The sequence below is a fragment of the Scyliorhinus canicula genome, chromosome 15 (assembly GCF_902713615.1).
Source record: "Scyliorhinus canicula chromosome 15, sScyCan1.1, whole genome shotgun sequence".
NCBI lineage: Eukaryota > Metazoa > Chordata > Chondrichthyes > Carcharhiniformes > Scyliorhinidae > Scyliorhinus > Scyliorhinus canicula.
The window spans coordinates 110,763,166-110,780,953 of record NC_052160.1 but is presented as its reverse complement, the minus strand read 5'-3'; the positions used below and the strand labels follow the sequence as shown (position 1 = coordinate 110,780,953).

The 17,788-nt window shown below is 44.4% G+C and overlaps 1 protein-coding gene across 2 annotated transcripts in view; it reads left to right on the top strand.

The window, feature by feature from the left end:
- The window catches only part of itpr3 (inositol 1,4,5-trisphosphate receptor, type 3), a 330,370-nt gene that overhangs the window by 273,447 nt on the left and 39,135 nt on the right, over window positions 1–17,788 (top strand). For both annotated transcript variants that reach the window (XM_038820893.1, XM_038820892.1), the window contains exons 41-46: window positions 7,179–7,351; window positions 10,236–10,436; window positions 12,329–12,439; window positions 13,732–13,827; window positions 15,756–15,857; window positions 16,540–16,623. In XM_038820893.1, the coding sequence (XP_038676821.1) occupies window positions 7,179–7,351; window positions 10,236–10,436; window positions 12,329–12,439; window positions 13,732–13,827; window positions 15,756–15,857; window positions 16,540–16,623 (767 nt within the window). The remainder of the gene's footprint in view (window positions 1–7,178; window positions 7,352–10,235; window positions 10,437–12,328; window positions 12,440–13,731; window positions 13,828–15,755; window positions 15,858–16,539; window positions 16,624–17,788) is intronic.

The following is a 17,788-nucleotide window of genomic DNA, read 5'->3' as shown; positions in this document are numbered from 1 at the left end:
TGGTGGGATGCCTCTGCCGCCGAAAAACACGCGGCGGGGTGGTCGGTAAATCCTGCCCTGTATGTTTTCAAGAAGCAGTTAAATATATCACTTGGAACGAAGGGGATTAAAGGATATGAGTGGGAAGGCTGGATTAGCCTATTGAGTTGGATGATCAGCCATGACCAAAATGGATGGCAGAGCAGGCTCAAAGGGCCGAATGGCCGCCTCCTGCTCCTAGTTTCTATCTTTCTATGTTAACTATTGCTCATCTGCCTATTTTCCCCTTGTGTGCCTCAATGTCAATTTTTTACTTTACCAACATTCCTGTTAAGCATCTTGGGACATTTTATTATGTTGAACGCACAATATTTACTTGTTCAAGTAAATACCACATTGATTCTTATGAAAACAACCTGATCATTCAACATTTGCTTTGTGCTCTATTTGGAATCAAGCCAAAAATGTATTTTGACATTAAAATTACGAAGCAAGTCACAAAAAAATCATTTCAAAGTGCATTGAAAACCCTGTTCACAATAGCTGCAATACCAGTTATGTCCACTGATGGCGCATGATGGGAATTCTCAATGTGAATGTTTTGTCACCGCCACCATTGATCTTGATATAAATCTGATTGCTTTGAACACAATGAGCAGAGTACGGAGCAAAATAAAATATCTGGAGCAAGCACAACTACTCAAAGGTTAAATTTGTTTGCCTCGGTGAAAAATCTTCATGTCAGTACAACTGACAGTCAGGTTGTATTTCTCCATCTCCGTGGAGTTGCATTATGACCCAGCTTGAGTCCCGTCATTCAGAATATCCTGGGGTAGCACTCTGAAAACTACTGGTCTATCTCAGTCTCTGCAGTCCTGCTCAAAAGTTAGAACACACTGCCAGCACACTAAAACAGCTCCTGTGGGGATCATCTATCACCTCTCAGTCTCTCAAAAACTATTCTCTAGACTTTCTCTAAGCTGCAACAAGGCTGATTAATTGACAACACAAATAGAAAAAAGCTGCATGGCCTCACAGCCATTTCAGAGACACGTCGGCAGGATGATAAATACTGGGACCTGAATATTCAAAGGTACTTAGGAAGGTCAGGAAGCTAGGCAAAGCTGGATGGGTAATTCTGTTAATTAAGATTGCCATTGATACAACAGAGAGGGACAACCTTAGTTCTAGAGTTCAAGATGTTGAATCAATTTGGGTAGAGATGAGAAATAGTAAAGGCAAGAAGTCACTTGTGAGAGTGGCCTATGGACCCCGAACAGTAATTACAGTAAATGATAGTGTATACAAAAATAAATAATGGGAGCTTGTGAGAAAAATACAACAATAACCATGGGTGAATTCCATTGAATTCGGATTTGCAAAGATAGCCTGGATGATGAGTTCATCGAGTGTTTTCGGGAAATTTCCTTAAAGCAGCACATTCTAGAGCCAACCAGAGAGCAGACGATACTACATCTGGTAATATGTGCAACGAGGCAGGATCAATTAATGACCTGACAGTGAAGGTGTCCCTATGTAACAGGATCAAAATGTGATCATTCAGTTTCAGGGAGAGAAGAGTGCATCTAAGACTAAGTGTTCTAAACTTAAATAAGGGCAATTATGAGGACATGAAGACATTTGGCTAAAGTGAACAGAGAAATTAAGTTAAGGGATAGGTCAGTAGAGATGCAGTGGCAGACATTTAAGAAGATATTTCAGAATATATAATTCTACAAAGATGAGTGGCAGGTATGAAAATAGATAGAATATAAAGAACAAACAAGGAATGACTAAAAGCCATTTGGTAGAACAGAACTTGAGTATTACTGAAAAAAGAGACATGCTGTTGAAGCTTTTCATCTTACACTCACAAAGACAGAATTCCCAAGATTACCAATTGTAAAGAAAACAACACTTGACACTGCATGTGAAAAATACGAATTGGCTAGAAAATGGACTCTGATTGGTAGAGGCTTTGCCATGGAAAATGCACCAGGGAGAAGTTAACTGCCAAGCTTTTGCTTAAATTAATACCAGGCAGGTCGATTCTGATTGATCAAGGCATTGCCATAGAAAATGAACCAAGGAATGGCTGTCCCCCAAGCTTTTGTTTAGTTGGGAAAGGTGCAATGTGGGGACATGTTCCTTCTGTCTGAAAGGAACAGGGCCCTGTGTATGGAGGAATGTAGCTTCCAGCACACGTAAGTGAGCCAATTGCATGCCAAAGTGATAATCTTAGATTAGGCGTCAGCATAATCTTTAGCAAAATCAACATTATTTAGCAAGTGTTGTCTAATCGTGAAATTACACTTAATGTTGGACAAATATGTTCTGAGTTTTGCAAGCACAGATTGAACATGGTTAGTACTTTGCTGTTGTGAACAATTGAAGGATGTGCTGTTTTATACAATCCACCAGTTGTTGGGGTGTGTGCCCTACATACAAGCCCTACATAACAAAAATGTTATTCAGTTTTGTGTTAGGCAGAATATATTTTTGGCTTGCCAGCGGTATCCTGTTAGTGGTGAATACCACTCAGGTTGCCATTGCATAGTAGCAGTGTGAAATGACTAGCTTTACCTGTTGCTGAAATTCTTGAGACGCCTTAATATTCCAGGGTATTCTGAAATAGACTGGGCACTTTTTAAGACCGAAAGTGGCGGCGTCCTTAGGCCTATTCATGGGTTTAGAAAAGATCAATGCCATCAGGCAGAGTCAACATGGTTTTGTGAAAGGGAAATCATGTTTGAATAATTTATTGAAGTTCTTTGAGGAAGTAACAAGCATTGTGGCTAAAGAGGAACCTGTGAATGTTCTGTACTTGCCAGAAGGTGTTTGATAAGTTGCCACATCAAAGGTTACTACAGAAAATAAGAACTCATGATGTAGGGGTTAACATATTAGGATAACTAATAATTGGTTAGCAACAGGAAACAGAGAGTAGGCATAAATGCATAATTTTAAGTTGGCAAAATGTGATGAGTGGAGTGCCACATACCTCTTCATTCACCTGAGGAAGGAGCAGTGCTCCGAAAGCTAGTGTTTGAAACAAACCTGTTGGACTTTAACCTGGTGTTGTAAGACTTCTTACTGTGATTTACAATTTAGATAGATGAAGGGACCAAATTGGTGATTGCTAAATTTGACAAAGATAGTTAAGCAAGCAAGTTGTGAAGAGGACATAAGGAGATTGCAAAGAGATATAGATAGGTTGAGTGAATGGTGAAAAAATTGGCAGCTGGAGAACAATGTGGGAAAAGATGAACTTGTCCACTTTGGCAGGAACAATAGAATAGCAGTATATTAATTAAATAGAGAGAGATCGCAGAACTCTGAATTATAGAGGTATCTAAGTGCATGAATCGCAGAAACTTAGTTTGCAGATACAGCAAGTGATTAAGATGGCAAATGAATGTTATCACTGATGGAAAGGGGAATTAAATATAGAAATAGCGATATTTTACTACAGTTGCACAGGATGTTGGGGAGACCAAATCTGGAGTACTGTGTTTGATTTTGGTCTTCTTATTTAAGAAAGGATATAAATGTGCTAGACACAGTTCAAAGTAGGTTCACCCAGGAATGGGAGAGTAATCCTTTGGGCAAAGGCTGGGTTTGTATCTATTGGAGGTTAGAAGAACTGGAGTTGCTCTTATTGAAACAGATAAGATTCTGAAGGGACTTGATAGGGTAGATGTTGAAACGAAGTTAACCCTAGTGGGAAAAACTCAAGCTTGGGGACACACTGTAAAAGGGATCTCCCATTTAAGATAGAGACAAGGAGAAATTATTTCTCTCAGATGGTTGTGAGTCTTTGGAACTCTCTTAGCGAGCGGTGGGGACATTGGGCGGGATTCTCTGCTCCCCAATGAGTCGGAGAAACCCCGGGGGGTGGCGCGAATCCCACCCCGCTGCTCCCCACTGGCTGCCGTATTCTCCAGCACAGGTTTTTGGGCGGGGGGATGGAACACGCCACGCCGGTCGGGGGCCATTGGCAGCGCCCCCCCCCGGCAATTATCCGGGCTCCGATGGGCCGAGCGGCCATCAGTTTCTGGCAGTCCCACCGGCGTGGATTTGAGATGGTCCCACACGGCGGGATCTGGCTGGTAGACCGGCTGGTGTGGTCTTCAGGGAGTGCGGAGGGGGATCCAGTCCCGGGGGGCTCCGCACGGTGGCCTGGCCCGCAATTGGGGCCCACCAATCTGCAGGCAGGCCTGTGCCATAGGGGCACCCCTTCCTTCTGCGCCAGCCTTGTAGGGCTCCGCCATGGCCGGTGCGGAGAAGACACCCCCCCTGCGCATGCGCTAAAATACGCCGGCCGGTCTGCGCATACGCTAAACTACGCTGGCAGTTCTGTGCATGCGCTAACTCGCGCAGTCCCTTCGGTGCCGGCTGGTGCGGCATCAATGCCTCGGCCGCCGGCCTAGCCCCCGGTAGTGCAGAGAATTCCGCAACTTCCGGTTGGCCCGAAGCCGGAGTGGTTTACGCCATTCTTGGCGCCGGCATCGAGCCAATTCGCCGATTGCGGTGAATCCCGCCCAGGGTCATTGAATATTTTTAAAGCAGAGGTAGGTAGATTCTTGACTAACAAGGGAGTCAAAGGTTACCAAGGAAAGATGGAAATTTATCATTGAGGCTACAATCAGGTCAGCCATGACCTTATTGAATAGTCGAGCAGGCTTGAAGGTCTAATTGGCCTACTCCTACTCCAAATTCATATGTCCTTATGGAGATGTTTTTGCCCTGATTCCCATTGATTTAGCTTTACAAGGGTTCCTTGATGCTACACTTGGTAAAAACCTGCTTTCATGTCAAGGACACCTCATCTCTTGAGTTCAGCTCTTTTGTGCATGTTTGGACAAAGACTGCAATGAGATCAGGAGCAGTGCTACTTGCCGACCATCCTTCACGACACACAACGGAGCTTTGATCTGATCCAGTTGGGTGTGGGATCACTTATTGTATGCAGCTTCAGTTTGGCATGGGCTTCACCAGGTTGACATCTTAGGCTGGACTCTCTAGTCGCCCAGCCGGGTGTTTCTCGGCAGCTTGCCTTTCTCTGGCAGTGGGATTCTCTACTCCCGCAGCTTGTCAATGGAATTTCCCATTGAAGCCACCCCACGCTGTCGTAAAACCTACGGGCAAGAGTGCGCTGCCTGTAAGAACAGAAAATCCCAACGGCTGGAGAATTCCGGCCCTTATACTTAAGTATACCTGGCGCTGATCCTAGCATGCCCTTCTGCACTCATCATTGAACCAGGGTTGATCCCTTGGCTTGATGGTAATGATAGGGTTAGGGATATGACGGGGCAAGAGGTTGGAGTTGGTGATGTTGCTGATGCTGCTGTTTGCCTATAGTGCCTCATGAATGCTCAATTTTGAGCTGCTAACTCTATTCTGAATCTAACTAATTTAGCACAGTGGTGGTGCCACGCAGCACGATGGAGAGTATCCTTAATGTGAAGATTGGATTTCATCTTCACAAAGACTGGGCGGTTGTCACTCCTGCCTGTAATATGAGATGCTGCTTTGACAAATAGGTTGGTGAAGAGAAGGCCGAGTCATTCTTTTTCTCTCTTGTTGACTCACTCATCATCTGCCTGACAGAAATGTCCGTCAGCACCTGGCCTACTCAGTCAGTAGTAGTACTACTGAGATGCTGTGGGGACATTAATGTCTCTCACTCAGACTACATTCTGTGCCCTTGCCACCCTCTGTGTTTTTTCCAAGTTTTCAACATGGAGGAATATTGATTCATCAGCTGAGGGAGTGCAGTAGGTGGTAAACAGCAGGAACTTTCCTTGCCCAAGTTTAATTTCATGTCATGAGACTGAATAGGTCCAAAAATAATGTTGATTACTTTGTGGACAACTCTCTCCTGACAGTGTACCTCTATGGGCAGCATGGTAGCATAGTGGTTGACACTGTGGCCTCACATCGCCAGGGTCCCAGGTTTGATTCCCTGCTGGGTTACTGTTTGTGTGGAGTCTGCACATTCTCCCCATGTCTGCGTGGGTTTCCTCCGGGTGCTCTGGTTTCCCACAATAGTCCAAAGATGTGCAGGTTAGGTGGATTTGCCATGACAAATTGCCCTTAGTGTCCAAAAAAAAGGTTAGATGGGGTTATTGGGTTACGGCGATAGGGTGGAAGTGAGGACTTAAGTGGGTCGGTGCAGACTCGATGGGCCAAACGGCCTCCTTCTGCATTGTACGTTCTATGTTCTATACATCTTGTGGGTGCGTCCTGTTGGTGGTTCAGGATATACCTAGGGATGGTGATGGCGGTGGCTGGGACATTGACTATAAGGTATGATTCGGTGAGTATAAATATATATAACGGGCAGCACGGTAGCATAGTGGTTAGCACAATTGCTTCACAGCTTCAGAGTCCCAGGTTCGATTCCCGGATTGGATCACTGTCTGTGCGGAGTCTGCACGTTCTCCCCTTGTCTGCGTGGGTTTCCTCCGGGTACTCCGGTTTCCTCCCACAGTCCAAAGATGTGCAGGTTAGGTGGATTGGCCATGCTAAATTGCCCTTAGTGTCCAAAATTGCCCTTAGTGTTGGGTGGGGTTACTGGGTTATGGGGATAGGGTGGAGGTGTGGGCTTGGGTAGGATGCTCTTTCCAAGAGCTGGTGCAGATTCGATGGGACCAATGGCCTCCTTCTGCACTGTAAATTCTATGAAAAAATATGTTCTGTGGGACAGCTCTCCAAATTGTTGGCATAAGCCCCAAAATGTTCGTCAGGAGGACTTAGCAGGGATAGCAAGGATGAGTTTGCTGAGAAATTGCATCTAATGCATAAGTTCAGTCAAAAAAAAATTGACATCTGTCTTCTGAAGAATTACTACATTTTCCAAAATGAAAATAGTTTTTTTTTGTGGGTTGATATGTCTTTTCTGTTGTCAAGGATATTTTGATTTAAGTTTTCGTAATAAAAGAAAAACAGGCTGTTAAATGGAATTGCATCATGAAATCTTCAATGGGTTGGAATCATACTGTGCAATATCAGTAACAAACACATTAGCACCCTCCTATAAAACTCCGCTGTCTGCTCTTTTAATGAGTCCATTAACATCTGTTCTTGTAGTGGAGGAAGTACTTTCAGACAGACATTAATGTGCTTGATAGTGATATTACATAACGACGATGATTTTGTTTCTGTTGAAGTTCAATCATTGCTTCGTCTCCCTTTAGGAACAGATGTCCAGCTTTTGTTGGCAAGTGTTCACAACAAGTCGCAGATGACCATATCAAGAGATGCTGAACATGGACAAAAGGAAGCTGAAATCAGCCCAGTAGTGGCAATAATGCGACCCATCCTGCGGCTTCTACAGCTCCTATGTGAAAACCATAACAATAACCTCCAGGTTAGGTCACATTTTCTCTTAGTTTCCCCCAAGTGACGTTAAAAATGCCACTGACTTATTGTTTTGGAGTGTTGGGTCTGGAAATTCAAACGGTTCAAAGAGCCAATGAACAAGTTATAAGACGAGAAACTACTTACTGTCGATAATATTAGTCGACAAACAATTGTTGATTGGTCGACTATTTTAACAAAAACATTAACCTGCTCATTTAAATGGATCAATGCCTTCGTTAAAATGCCAGATACATGAATGTCCACATGGTCTTGGAGGTGATGCAAGTGCAGTTTTACCAACATGAAACCTGGGCTCATTTATAGCCTTCATTTATGAAGCTAGATTGCAAAGACTAGGGAAGTCGAGGACAAGAGGGCATGGTTTTAAAATTAGAGCTCGGCAGTCCATACCCAAATGCAGCAACATTCAGGCTCGAGCTGACAAGTAGCAAATCACATTCACACCATACAAGTGCCAGGCAATGACCATCTCTAGCAAGTGACAATCTAACCATCTTCCCCTGACATTCAATAGATTGTATTGGTTGCATCATTTTCAATTCTGGAGTAATTAGCAGGTAACGTCACCATGGGAATTATAATGGTTACTGTGTTGGCATCTGTAACATTCTTTCTGAATATCCATAGAATCCCTATAGTGTTGAAGGAGGCCATTCAGCCCATTGAGTCTGCACCGATCCTCTGAAGATGCACACCTCCTAGGCCCATTGCCCCTCTCCACCCCAGCAGCCACGTGCATTGATCATGGCCGATCCACCTAACCTGAACATCTCTGGACATTAAGGGACAATTTAGCATGGACTGTGGGAAGAAACTGGAGCAGCTGGAAGAAACCTACGCAGGCACAGGAAGAACATGCAAACTCCACACAGACAGTCATCCAAGGCTGGAATCGAACCCGGGTCCCTGGCACTGTGAGACAGCAGTGCTAACCACTGTGCCACCCTACTGTCCCTAATCCACACAGACAGTCTTATAGTTTGTCTTATAGTCATAGTTTCTATGCCATGCCAATCACAGTAATATAGTAAAATAGTGGTCATATGAGGCCATTTGTCCAATTTGACTCATCTTACTTTAGGAATCCATGAACCCCAAGCCTAAACCTATAAGGGTAATTTTATGACCTTCTCCAACACCGTTGGGGCTTTGCACAGAGCCTCCATGTGTGTCAGAAAATTGGAAGCACACTCCACAATTTTCCTTCCTGTGAACTCAATTAATGTAAAATCATGGAATGCATGTCCATAATATTTTGCTGTGTGCTGCTGCATGAACTCATTTATGAAGTTACTACACACAGCATTTAATTATTTCTGTTCCTCAATTTTGGGCCCATATACGGGTAAATTACATTAATATTTGTAGTAAATATGATCAAATAACGATAGACCACCACTATTAGCCAGAGCCTATTTTTGAACATAGAACATAGAAAAATACAGCACAGAACAGGCCCTTCAGCCCACGATGTTGTGCCGAACCTTTGTCCGAGATTAAGAACAAATTAATCTACACCCCATCATTCTACCATAATCCATGTTATTATCCAATAGCCGCTTGAAGGTCCCTAATGTTTTTGACTCAGCTACTTCCACAGGCAGTGCATTCCATGCCCCCACTACTCGCTGGGTAAAGAACCTACCTCTGCCATCCCCCCAAAACTTCCACCATTCACCTTAAATTTATGTCCCCTTGTAATGGTTTGTTCCACCCGGGGAAAAAGTCTCTGACTGTCTACTCTATCTATTCCCCTGATCATCTTATAAACCTCTATCAAGTCACCCCTCATCCTTCTCCATTCTAATGAGAAAAGGCCTAGCACCCTCAACCTTTCCTCGTAAGACCTACTCTCCATTCCAGGCTACATCCTGATAAATCTCCTTTGCACCTTTTCCAAAGCTTCCACATCATTTCTAAAATGAGGCGACCAGAACTGCACACAGTAGTCCAAATGTGGCCTTACCAAGGTTTTGTACAGCTGCATCATTTCCTCACGGCTCTTAAATTCAATCCCTCTGCTAATGAACGCTAGCATGCCATAGGCCTTCTTCACAGCACTATCCACTTGAGTGGCAACTTTCAAAGATCTATGAGCAGAGACCTTAAGATCTCTCTGCTCCTGCACATTGCCAAGAACCCTACCGTTAACCCTGTATTCCACATTCATATTTGTCCTTCCAAAATGGACAACCTCACACTTTTCAGGGTTAAATTCCATCTGCCATTTCTCAGTCCAGCTCTGCATTCTTTCTATGTCTCTTTGCAGCCGACAACAGCCCTCCTCACTATCCACAACTCTGCCAATCTTTGTATCGTCTGCAGATTTACTGACCCACCCTTGAACTCCCTCATCCAAGTCACTAATGAAAATCACAAACAGCAGAGGACCCAGAACTGATCCCTGCGGTACGCCACTGGTAACTGGGCTCCAGGCTGAATATTTGCCATCCACCATCACTCTCTGACTTCTATCGGTTCACCAGTTCGTTATCCAACTGGCCAAATTTCCCATTACCCCATGCCTCCTTACTTTCTGCATCAGCCTACCATGGGGAACCTTATCAAATGCCTTACTAAAATCCATGTACACCACATCCACTGCTTTACCTTCATCCACATGCTTGGTCACCTCCTCAAGGAATTCAATAAGACTTGTGAGGCAAGTTTTGCCTTCTTAGTCACCAGTTTTTCCACTTAAGCAGATGCATGAGTGTTAAAAATGATTCTCTCAGTACGAGCATCCTGGTTCCAGGATTTACAAATAAAATCATTGTCAGCATCTAAACCTTTGATTTTGATTCCATTCTGCAAGATTTGATCAGTGGCGCTCTACATTTCTTGATTGATTGTGTATCTTTTCTCAACAGAATTTCCTTCGCTGTCAAAACAACAAGACAAATTACAACTTAGTCTGTGAGACTCTGCAGTTTTTGGATATCATGTGTGGGAGCACCACTGGAGGCCTGGGGCTGTTGGGACTGTACATCAATGAGCATAATGTGTTACTTATTATTCAGACGCTGGAGACACTAACAGAGTACTGTCAGGGACCTTGCACTGAAAACCAGGTACACATTATTCCCAATATTACTGAACTATGCCAGGTGTGGCACACCTGGTTGTGAGTTCCCATCTGGCACAATAGTGTAATGGGAGCTCTTCACCTGACACAAACTGTGAAATAAATCATTTCTTATACCAGCTTTGCTGTTTCCCTTCCTCAGTTGGTTTTCCTCAGTAGGTACGGATTGATCTGAAGTATTAGGCAAGCATATTAGTATAGGCATTGTCAAACTCGGGGCTGCGACCCGCGGGTGGGTCGTGGGTGGGTGTCAGGAGGGTCGTGGAGCCGTCCGTCGCGGCGATCCCTATCGTGCAAATCTATGCGCAACAGCCGCAGTAGCCGGCTTTCAATAATGCCGGCTGCGAGGGCCTCCAAAATGGCCAGGAACAGGTAAAAAAAATTAGGCAGCACTGCTCATGCATGCCTGATCATCGGTTGCGCATGCGCACCGACGATCGGGCACGAATGCGCAGTGCGGCCGCAATTTTTTTATACGGTTGCAGCCTTTTTTTTTTCAAGTTCAGGGGGACCAAAGGGACCCAAAACCATTTTCTCTATTTTTGTCAGCAACAAACAAGGTGAGAGAAAATGGTGGGTCGCGAAGGTCGGCCGGCGTGGGTCACGAAGGTCGGCCGGCGTGGGTCGCGATGGTCGGCCGGGTTGGGTCCTGAAGGTTGGCCGGTTGGTAAAAATGGGTCCCCGGAAAAACAGTTTGAAAAACACTAGAAGGTAGTAGAAGGTTTTTTTTTAAATTTTGTACAGTAGGGCAGAAAGTTCAATTGCAATAAAGACGTTTCACTGGTGTAAAAGCTGTTTCAAGAGGGTTAGTCATAACCGCCTTTAGAAGAAAACTACACATGGTAACATATAAAAACAGAAAATGCTGAAAACTCTCAGCAGATCAGGCAGCATCTGTGGAGTGAGAAACGATGACCAGAATTTAATCCAGCCCATCACAGTGGGAACCATGGTGCTGGGCCCACTCCAATCACAGGAGAGGCCACTTGCCAGTCTTCTCATGGCAGCAAAACCTCCCCGGATTAATTCGGATTACGGAGAGGGCTGACATGGGATTCCCAGCTGCCAATGGCAGCATGTCAGTCAGGCTGACTAACAAGCCATTGGACACCCATTTTCTCTGAGCCTACTTAGATTCAGCCACAGTCCCTCATTATCAGGCACTCTGTGCCGATTGAGAGGGTGGGGGTGCGGAACTGAAATCCACTCCCAATCTTCATGCCCTCTCTCCCATGATTCCCACCCCACCATTCCCATCCTGTCCTCGCTCACCATTCGACTGGGGTCCCTTAGCAATCCATGGCCTCTAGTGGGTCCATTTCCTGCTCATGGCTCCGCTCCAGCTAACGCTGACGGCAGTGCAGTGCTGCTGAACTCTGATTGTCCAGCAGCTCTCGGTTAGCAGGAATTTTGCTGTTATGCTCCTGAATCTCGGGGCAGGTTCTGTGGTGGCCACCTAAGCACCTAAAGGATACTTGATTCCATTGGGGATCCTGCATGGAACTGACAGGGGTTCCCAACTGGTTCATTGGCCAATGGGAGATACCCCCGTCATGCTGATTAAATCCTGTTCAGTTAGTGATTCTGGCCACTGAACCTTATCAGAATGCAATCGATGGCCAGCCTGGAGTCTTTATCTGCCAATGTGCAATCCATTGTGGTTTCATAGTAGGAAAGATCAGCGAAAGGAAGCATGCTAACCTGTCAGTGTATCTGTTAGATTTATATGCTTTAAAATCTTCAAAAAATATGAACTGTATTCTTTGTTTATGTCAGGAGATGCAAAGCACAGCTTTAATGAAATAAATAATCTTGAATATGTTTCCCATTTGCTGCTGCAAGGTATTTCAGCAGCCTTTTTGATTTTTCATTGTCTAGACTTGCATTGTATCTCACGAGTGCAATGGCATTGATATTATCACTGCACTGATCCTGAATGATATCAGCCCACTCTGCAAGTACAGGATGGACCTTGTACTACAACTAAAGGTAAGGAGATCTAGTCCAAAGCATTGAAGTAGATTTGACTCAATATGTACAATGTAATCCAGGATATTGTAGATTCTCTTTCAAGGTAATTGGGCTAAGTGAAAATTGAACAAGAAGGCCGAATTCAGATTTGGACATCAACCAGAACAGGAATTTATTTATTCGAACCCATTCCATTTTAGAACAGAGGTTTATCATTTAGTTGTACATTCTCAATGACTGATTCAAGTTACATTTAATGTTGTTGGGAAACATTTTGACATTGGGTGATGGTATAAAATGGGACTTGGGATATATCCTTTCTGCCAAATGGGCACAATGCCTACCAATTTCTACTTATAAAATCTTTGCCAAATGACTCTTGCTTTTTGTACGATCGGTCATGAGATCGAAGGTTGGAAAAGAGTTACATTTATACCGTGCCTTTTATGACTACTGGATATCCCAAAGTACATTATAGCCAATTAATTGTTTTTGAAGTGAAGTCAATGTTGCAGTGTCCGAAATGCAGCAACCAATTTACGCACAGCAACTCCAGGCAAGTCATAATCTGTATTTCAGTGATGGTAATTGAGGAAGAAATATTGACCCAGACGTAGGCCCCTGTTGTTGTTTGAAATGGTGCCCTGGGATTTTCATATCCATATGTGAGAGGACCAATGGGGCATCAGTTTAATGTCTCGCCCGAAAGGCAGTATCTCCAACATGCAGCACTCCCTCTGTACTGCGCTGGGGTGTCAGGCTTGATTTTTGTACTCCAGACCTGGACCTTGAACCCACAACTTTCTGGTGCAGAGTTGAGAGTGCTACCAACTGTATGGCTGCTGGCACAAGATACTACCTAGCTTCTCACCCTTTAAAAGGGTGACCTTCTTATGATACATTGGTAAAGGGAAAGCAGGAAAATTCACGTTTAAAAAAAGCACACAGAAAAATGGATATATGTCACAAGGCCCATGAGATAAATGCTGGAAATTTCCAACCATTCACGCCGATGGACTCCTTCACCAACAGCGACAGCGCACCCCCACCCCATGTCTCATGGTGGCAAGGGGTGCATTCAACAGGAAACCCCGTTGGCAACTGCGGGACCAGGAGACCCCTCCGCCAGCCAATGGCAGGTCGCCTCTTGCCGTTGCGCGGTAAATCCCACCCATACTCTAAATAAATAGTGGATTTGTGAGGTTCAGTCCTGCGGAGATTTTCATTCAAGTATGTTTATCTTTTCTTTCCAAGAGTCTCAGAAGTTTCATTAAATATGCAGCTAATATGTTTAATACTTTTACTAATAGGACAATGCTTCAAAGCTTTTGCTTGCACTCATGGAGAGTAGGTATGACAGTGAGAATGCAGAGAGGATCCTCTTCAACATGAGGCCCCAGGAACTGGTGAGAGTGTTGAACTATTGTTGAGAAATATTTGTATTTATGGCCATAAATCCTGAACACAAGCATATCACCTTGTGAGGGTTTACGATTGAGTGATGCTGAATGTCGTTGGGTGAGCTAAACATGTGAAATAAAAACAGAATAAACTGGATACACTCAGCAGGTTTGGCAACATCTGTGGAGGGTGGAAGGTGGGGCTCACATTTCAGGTTGATGACCTTTTTATTTCATGAGAATCTTGATGCAGTTTAATGTCACATCCAAAAGATGCAATAGCCAATCAGTACTGCACTGTCTTGGCAGACTAGATTAAAGTTGGCATGGCAGCACAATGGTTAGCACTGTTGCTTCACAGCTCCAGGGTCCCAGGTTCGATTCCCGGCTTGGGTCACTGCCTGTGCGGAATCTGCATGTTCTCCCCGTGTCTGCGTGGGTTTCCTCCGGGTGGTTCGGTTTCCTCCCACAGTCCAAAGATGTGCAGCTGAGGTGGATTGGCCATGCTAAATTGCCCCTTAGTGTCCAAAAAGGTTAGGTGGGGTTACGGGGATAGGGTGGAGGTGTGAGCTTAAGTAGGGCGCTCTTTCCAAGGGCCGGTGCAAACTTAATGGATGGGCCGAACGGCCTCCTTCTGCACTGTAAATTCTATGATCTATGATTATGATATTCTGTCTTGGAGACAAGAATACCAATACATTTGTGTGTGCAAAGCACCCTGTAAATTATTTTTAAAAGGTGGATTTTTTTTGTTTGTTTATAATAGTATGACAGATGAAAAAAAACTCAGAAAAAGTATAACTCCACATTTGCCAAATTGGCCCTGGGATAAATTGCTTTTGGAATATACTTCAAGTCAAACAGCAAGACAGTCTTCCTGGTCTAATATAAAAGTAAAACACTGCAGGTGCTGGAAATCGGAAACAAAAACAGAAAATGCTGGGGAAACTCAGCAGATCTGGCAGCATCGAAGGAGACAGAAACTGCGTTAATGTTTCGAGTCCGTATGACTCTTCTTCAGAGCTTGAACTCGAGATGTTAAATCTGTTTCTCTCTCCACAGATACTGATAGCATTTTCTGTTTTTATTTCGAGTCTTAATTGTTCGAATCAAAGGCATTTTTTAACTGGCTTCTGCTTTGTAGGGGTACACTAGCAGTTGATTGCTGCCAGAAAGAATGTTCCTTTTGCTGTTAAAACCACCTTTGACACGAGCTTTAAATCGGTGGGCGGTATTTTATCTGTGGGGCGCTGTTCCTGACAGCAGAGCAGGAGATGGGCAGCACTTTTTGCTCTCAGGTCAGGAGTCGGCTCCCACACAATTCTAATTTTAAAATGCTGGCAGAGGCACAGGGGACTCGAGAGACCACACGGCGGGTGAAACTTTTCCATGGTGACACCAGCCGTCAACTGACAATTCAGCACATATGGGCGGGTGATAAAAGAGTCTCCTGGATAAACAGGGAGGCTCTGAATCATAGCCACAACTTTGCTGCCAAACTCCATTGCCTCAAAAATCCCCTTTTTTTGTTCAGTTCAACAGAGAGTGACCCTCACCCCCACAATGCCACCGCTCCCCCCCCCCCCCCTCCCCGCCATTGAAGTATTCATGGGATACAAATGTATTGCAAGTAGAAACCTGCCGTTGGATGGCTTGAGGCCTGACCTACCACTGCCATGCCTCCCCAATTAATCTCTGCCTCTCAACTCACTGTTGGGAAGCTGGAATATCAGCGACCGCCTGATTTAGTCACCCCACCTGCCACATTTCCCACTCTTACAGACCATAAAATACCGTCCGATGCATCAATGTTATGACAAATGAATGGATAAAGAAATAAAAGTGGCACATGGTGACGTATGCTGATGTGACTGCGAACACCTTTCTGTCCTCCATATTTAATTACTGCCACCTCTTGAATTATGCCCTTTAAGGTTAACGTTATAATTAAGGCCTACCACCAAGAGGAAGAATGTGAAAATTCAGAAGTTTCCCCAAGAGATGTGGGACACAACATTTATATTTTAGCCTTACAGGTAACATTGTTGCTATTTTGTTCTTTGAAAATTACTGTTTAGCCTCTTCTCTTTGCTTAATGTATCGTAAAGCACAGAAAGCACTGAAGAGACAATATGGTGCCAAGGGGACATTGGCTGGTTGGGCTGAATAGCCTGTTTCTGTACCTCATGCTCTATGTAATTCTATGTAATGATGCCAGCAGCTCTGTTGGGATGTGCTACAAGGATCAGTGGGAGGAGGTCAATCGTAGATCGCAAGCTGTTTTTGATGGAAAATTAGTCTATTCAAATGACAATCATGAAATACCTAGAACCACCACATATTTTTGAATTGAATTAATATGTTCAACAGACAGTTTTGCAGTAGACTTTCTGTGAAACATGTAGCTGAAGTAATAGCGGCTCCAAAAGCATAAAGTAGGGTGGAGGAGACGGAAGAAAAAACATTACATGTCCACATTGCTCCTGAGTACAGGCAGCAGAATCTCAAAATGATGTAAGTGTACCCAACACCAGGTTTATGTCTGGTGGCCATAGGGCTTTTCCAGCTCTGACATACATTAGTTACACTGTCGGCTTCTTCCAACTCTTTTCACGGTTGACTTTGACGGCATATGTAATGTGGCAGTGCCACAACCTTATCAGAAATAATGGCACCGGTGCGATCAAAGATATTCTAAAGCTTTACTATCTATTCCAGTTGTCCCGTCACAACAAACTGCTGCAGCAGTTACTGAAGCCGGTCAAACGGGTGCAAGAGGAAGTGGATGAAGGTATTTCAATGGTGAGCCAATGAACAGGAATCATTGCATCAAATTGTTGATTATAAAGTATATGCCCCAAAGCTTTCTCAGAGTGTTCAGTCAGAATTTGGGTTAATCGGACAAGGGGTGGGATTCTCCGCCTGCGTAATTCTCCGTTTTGCCGGTGCCCGGGGGTTTCCCGATGGCATGGGGCTACCCTACAATGGGAAACCCCATTGACCGGCCGGGGTAACGGAGAATCCCGCCAGCGGGTCGGGGCAGAAATGTGGTGCGGCGGGGCGGAGAATCCAAGCCCCATGTGTTGCCAACTTCAGAGATGGCACTTCCGGAGATCGGATGACGATTACCTTTCTGTTAATGTCCTATATTGTTGTGCTATATTTTGACAGATCATGTAACCTATTTACAATTAGTGATCCCAAGACTACACTGCATAACAGTGCAGGTTTTCCCAAGTCTGTTTGTGTTGGACATGGTTTGGCAGTAATGTACATCTTTTAATTTTAATTGAGGGATTACCCATTTAGCTCATCTAGTTAATGAGCGATTAACAAAATTGGATTCTCAGCAATTGCACCTTGCAAAGTCATACTTTTAATATCGCCAATTGGTTTTCAATAAAAGAGGAAAAAATGATATTCTCCCGCTTTTCATTAGAGGATGAATTTTGGTAACTTTGGTGGGATTTTTCAGCCATTCCCAATGGGGTGATCCTCCAGTCCCGCCATCAGCAACCCCCTAGCCATGGGTTCCCTGGTGGGGGAGGATGCGAACAACAGGAGACCTTGTTAGCAGTGGCGAGACCGGAAGATTCTATGGCCAGCCAATGGTGGGCCACCTCTGCCGTCATAACACACGGTGCAGGGAATGGGCAGAGATGGCCAATCTTTTTAAAACAGTGGCAAAAACACTTGGTGCCCAAAAAATGCTTATTCTCTCGGCGTAACCACACAAACAACTTGCATTTTTATAGTGCCTTTGTTATTCACTAAAAAACATCCCAAGGCTCTTAGGATGGTCAAAGAGATGGGTTTTGAGGAGCTGGGGTGAGAGGTTCTCAAAGGAGATGAAAAGGAAGGAGGAGCATTGGGGTTTGGAGGAGCCTTGTAAATTTCAGAGCATAGCATGCCACCTGAACAAAAACATCGCCTGCAGAATGACGCCTGATATCTCTCAAAGTCCCCA